Source organism: Oratosquilla oratoria, chromosome 32 (genome assembly GCF_046742065.1).
Source record: "Oratosquilla oratoria isolate Oo_2021 chromosome 32, ASM4674206v1, whole genome shotgun sequence".
Taxonomy (NCBI): domain Eukaryota; kingdom Metazoa; phylum Arthropoda; class Malacostraca; order Stomatopoda; family Squillidae; genus Oratosquilla; species Oratosquilla oratoria.
In genome coordinates, this window is record NC_134808.1 from 10,566,243 (window position 1) to 10,571,869 (window position 5,627).

Sequence of the window (5,627 nt, forward strand, 5' to 3'; positions counted from 1 at the left end):
TGTATTGTATATATATGTATTGTTATATATATGTATATGTACTATATGTATATGTATATATATGTATAGTATATGTATATATACTGTATTTGTATATATATGTTATATATGTATATATTATGTATAATGATATATATTAGTATATGGTATATATAGTTATATGTATATATAGTAGTTATGTTTATATATAGTATATGTATATATAGTATATGTATATATTAGTTTTGTAATATATAGTATATGTCTATATAGTATATGATCTATATAAGTATATGTATATATATGTATGTTATATATATGTTATGTATAAACATTTCGGAAGTGAAATGAATTTAAAGCATTACAATTAACATTTAACAATATTGTAATTACCCAACTGACATTCCCAACCAAATACAATTAAACTTAACATTAAATTTAGAACTTATCTTAAATTAAATTAACACTATTCAACTTGACCACTAGGAACTTGAACAAAACTTAAGAACTTGAGTACACTCAGAGAATTTTGGTATCCTTCCCCGCAAACGCCCTACGTTACCAGCACCGAAGGGATGATGAGTAGTCCGATATTCGTCTCATCGTCCACCAACACCAGGTTAGAAGCGAGTGTATTCAGCTTACAACTGAGACTGACTCATGGGGCAGGTGAACCTCATTTTATAGGAGAGAAGAGAGTCGGGAAAACCTCAGGTGCTTCGAGGGTTTGAAGGCCGGCTCGATGGAAACATGGTGCGACGTGGCGGGGGTGTGATTCAGAAGTGTCGTAGTGGTTGTTAGGTGGTAATAGAGTGGTTAGTAGAGGTATACCATTACACTCCCCCACCATTAAGACGGGGGGGGGCACCGGCCACATCGGGATGTGTAGAGGCGAGTTGTGAGTGGAGTGAGACTAAGATGGTTTATATACGGCTCAGGGTATCGGCCAAACACGTTTTGGGATCCGGTGATATGGTGGATGCTCTATGTTAAATGGTGTGAAGGAGAGAGACCACCGAAGACATCCTTTGGTTCGAAGTTTTGTTACGGTGTAGAAAGATAGGTCACAGAGGGTTGTGGTCGCTGTATATTTTGGAGAGGTTTTATGCTAGGTTGAGGTGGTAGGCACTCAAAACTTCTTGATAGCTAGCCACTCCTATAGCCAGTAGCTCCTTCTCTACAGTAGGAATAGTTGAGGTTGATGGGACGTCTAGTTTTGCAGAGAAGGAGTTAGGCCACTGGGTGAAGAGTGTCTGTGTTCTCCTGAGAGGAAGTACAGCTCCAAATAGCGACATCACTAGCATCCTGGTTGTGGAGAACGAAGGGTCTTAGTGAAAGTTTGGTGACCTGTTAGAACTGGGTCCCTTGTACGCATCGCCTTAAGATGTTCGAACGCGGCTTTGACAATTTTGTGTCCACTTGTATGGAACACAGAAACCGTCTGGTCAGCTTGGGTGAGAGGAAGTGCAGCATTCGGCCGAAGTTCGGGGCAGAATCTCCGACAGTAACCCTGCCATACCCCAAAAACCTCATGAGAGCCTTCCTGGGTAGCGGGAAAACAGGGTACTCCATGACAGCAGAGATGGTTAGCAGGTCTTGGGTTCGTAACGATGCCTTTGGCCCGAACTTCATGTCCAAGGATTACGTCACTGTAGCCTTTCCAATGCTGGTCTTGGAGAGTTTGACAGTCAGGTTGGCTTGGCATAATCTGGAAAGCACAGCAATCTACCTGTTGGAGGGTGTTGTTGCCAGGTCATGAGAAAAAATCAAGATGTCATCTTAAATACACCCCCAACACCCATTTAAGTCTTGCAATAGGTAGTTCCATTGCCACTCTGAAAGGTGGGCCGGACTATTTCCTCATTCCGAAGGGCATGACAATTATAATGATAGAGGCCAAATGGTGTGTTGTAAAAAGCAGAGATCAATTTAGCCTCTTCTGTTAAAGGTATCTGGATAGTAACCTTTCATTAGCATCTGATTTTAGTTAATGTACTGGGCTGTTCCCACCTCGTCCAATTAGGGTCGTCAAACGCGGGGGTAATGGATATGCGTCAGGAAACAGTTATAGAGTTGGACTCTCCTATTGTCCGTACACAGGACGAAGTTGACCTCTCCTCCTTCGGCACCAGCGAGGCCACGGCGGAAGGCCACAGGGGGATTGACTCGGGCTGGCCAACTCCGTGGTCGAGCAGGAAGTTGGGACCTCACTCTCTCATCTGCTCTCGCTTCTGGGGGTGGATTCGTATTAAGGGATTGTGCCTTCCTAATAGGAGAAGATGCAGGTACAAGCTTCACGTCATGAGTGGCAATGTTGCAGATGCCGGACACATCTTTGAAGAGAGAGTCATATTTGTGAATGATTTCAGTTACATTATTGGCATGTTCATTCGTGAGATGACTAAGGTAGGGAACTAGGTTACCAAGTATATGCGAATTATCGGTAGGATGGGAGTCAATGTTCGGTAAAATCTTGTCAAAATTAATGTACATGGCATTATTAGGTGTACGAGACATAACATTAGGTACAGTATTCACCGCTAACACTTGTTTCTCATAGTCTAGTAGTGGGCTAGTGGTCTTATATGGTTTAATTAGGTTCACATGAATATGTTGGGTAGCCTTGCGACGGTCGGGTGTTGAAATTACATAGTTAGAATCTGATAGTTTCTTAGGAAATTTTGTATGGTCCATGATATTTAGCGCTAAGAGGTGAACCAGAGATAGGGGATGTATGCCAGGACTAAGTCCCCCTCTTTGAAACTCTCTGACCAAGGCTTTTGAGTCAAAGTTAGTCTTCATTACAGGACTGGGCATGAGCTAGGTTAGTTTTGGCAAAAGAACGAACTTTATCCAAGTTAGATTTAAGAGAGGTAATGTAATTGTTTACCGTGACTAACTTTGTAGAAGGTAAGGAGATCAAATGATCTTTGATGACCTTGAGGGGTCCTCTTACCTTGCGTCCAAAGAGCAACTCAAAAGGTGAGACCCCTAGGGATTCTGATGGTGTTTCCCTTATGGCAAAATAGAAGAAATTGCAGGCCCTCATCCCAATCTCTGTCTTCCTCACAGCAGAACTTCCTAATCATAGATTTCATAGTCTGATGAAAACGTTCCAAGGCCCCCTGCGACTGAGGATGGTAAGCTGTTGATAGAGTTTGTTTAATACCGAGCAGCTTTAGAACTTCTGCAAATAGAACACTGGTAAATTGCTACCTCTGTCTGATTGGATTTCTTCTGGGATTCCAAAGGTCGTGAACAAGTTAGTGAGTGTATTAGCAACAGTTTTAGCAGAGATATTCTTAAGAGGAAAAGCATCAGGGTATCTTGTAGTTGGGCAAAGTGTGGTGAGAATGTATTGGTTGCCTTTCTTTGTCTTTGGGAGAGGTCCAACAATGTCTATAATTAATTTACTGAAAGGCTCAAAAGGTACTTTAATAGGCTGCAATGGATATGGTGGTATAGTTTCATTAGGTTTCCCAACAATCTGGCATGGGTGGCAATTCTTAACAAATTCAGCTACATCTTTTTTCATGCCAGGCCAATAAAACTCATTCAGAAGGCGAAGATATGTCTTCCTTATTCCTAAATGACCTGAGAGACCTTGGTGAGCTACTTCCATTATAGGAGTTCTCAAGCTGGTGGGTAATACCAATTTGGTGACATTCTGCCCAGGTGTCATCATCTGATAATTGCGGTGGGTCTGTAAAGTCTCATGAGGATGTTATCATGATAGTAGAATGATGGAGGATGTAGAATATTCTTCCTTGGGAACTACTTTAGAGTGTAAGGGAGTTAGAGTAGTGTCATTCTGTTGTGCTTCTAATAAACTCTGTTCAGTGAATATTTGTGGAATAGCACTTGGAGGAGGAAGGGGTGAATGTCTTTTAATTTTTGGGATCGGGTTACCGCACAACTAGGGAACAAATTTGGCTGTTCTCGCTCTAACTCATCAGTAGGGTTATGCGTTAAGGGAGTGTCACTCAAAATGATAGGAGCAGGAGTTTGTACAAGTCCACCAGCTATGTCATTACCAAGAAGTAAACTACAGTCTGGGATAGGAAGGGAAGGTTGTTCGCTCACCGCCACCGTTACAGGTCCCTGAACAATGCCGCAGCTGAGGTGCACCCGAGCTAGTCTCAAAGGAAACTGGCTGTTAAAGTCATGGAGGTACACACTTTCGCCGGTATAATTGCTGTCTATACCAGGAACAGATGACTTTAGTATAACCGTCTGGGCAGCAGCTGTATCTCTCACGATACGAATGGGGTGCACCTCGCCACCATCCTCCAGACAAACCGCACCAACTGAACGGAAAGGCTGAAAGATATCGGCAGTTTTACTGGTTGGCACAGGCAGAATTGCAGCTACAGGTTTGCTGGGAGCAGTAGTTTGTGACACTTTACATTTAGGGTCTGGGCATTGTTTTATGTGGTGTCCACGTCTTTTACAAAACGAGCAGGTTAGATTTGTTTTTAAATTACTCTGATCTACCAGCTCACCATCCTTAAACCCACTATTAGACTTTACATTATGCTGGAGCACTCTCCTCTCCCTGGTGGGCGAACGATGGACCAGGGAAAACACATCAGCCAACTGTGCGGCCTTAATCAGGTCATTTTCTCCCCTATCGATGAGGTGCATTTTGATTGAGTAGGGAATCTTTCTTATAAATTCCTCTAATGCTATAACATTAACAAGTTCATCAAAAGTATTAACACTGGCTGACTTTAACCACCTCTTAAGACCCCTTAATTTCTCAGAGGCAAATTCATGGTAAGTTTGATACTGAAGTTTATTAAGTGACCTAAATGCTTGTCTGTATCCTTCTGTACTGATTGAGTACGAAGCTAGAATTGCTACTTTAACCTCGTCATAATTAGTGTTATCGTCCACATTATTACATACTTTAAGTGCTTTATCAGACAGCTTAGGTTTAATAAGCCAAACCCAGTCAGGTTTAGGAATTTCAAAGTGTAGAGCTGTGGATTCAAATTCCCTAAAGAAAGACTCAGGATCACTATCAGGAAATGTAGGTATAAGCTTGACATACTTCAGCAAATCAGTCTTAGTTTTAGGAGAGTTGGCATTGTTTTGAATGTCTAATTGCTTAAGTTGAAGTTCATGAGCCCTTTCCTTTTCTTTCTCTCTTCTCTCTCCTCTCTCTCTTTCTTCTCTCTCATAGTCTATTTGCATTTGTTGAGACATTAGCTTCACTTTCTCTAGTTCAAGTAGTAGATTAGGATCTGAAGTTTGTAACGAACGTGAAGCTTCGAGGACATCTTTATCCCCTAAGTGAGCTAGAATTAGACCACGTAGCTCATCTTTCCTTAAGTCAGGTTTGAAAGAGATATTGAAGGTCTTTGCTATATACTTTAAATCGTCCTTACAAATATTAGTCTCTTTGAATTCTTGGATCTCTGGGTTACCCACAAACTCAGTCGCTTTGAAATCACTCTGCTTAGCCATGGTTTTAAATTTAAAAGATTCCGTACTCTATATACATATATAAGTGAAACCTGCTTAGAGCCTGGCAAGTTAACTCGAGAATAAGCTAAAGGCCTTACAGGTATCATGAAGTTTATCACCTGGCATAAACTTAAGTGGCAAGACCGAATTAGGTTCTTGCAAGGTACGTTCTACTCGTA

At 41.5% G+C, this 5,627-nt stretch overlaps 1 protein-coding gene across 1 annotated transcript; it reads right to left on the bottom strand.

Annotated features, from left to right (window-relative positions):
- Positions 1-3,157: 3,157 nt before the first annotated feature.
- Positions 3,158-5,448, bottom strand: LOC143017540 (uncharacterized). Its single transcript, XM_076172330.1, has 3 exons — positions 5,197-5,448; positions 3,889-5,031; positions 3,158-3,682 (listed from the first exon to the last, which is right to left on the bottom strand). Exons 1-3 carry the CDS (start codon positions 5,446-5,448, stop codon positions 3,158-3,160), a joined length of 1,920 nt encoding a protein of 639 aa, XP_076028445.1.
- Between the last annotated feature and the right edge of the window lie 179 nt (positions 5,449-5,627).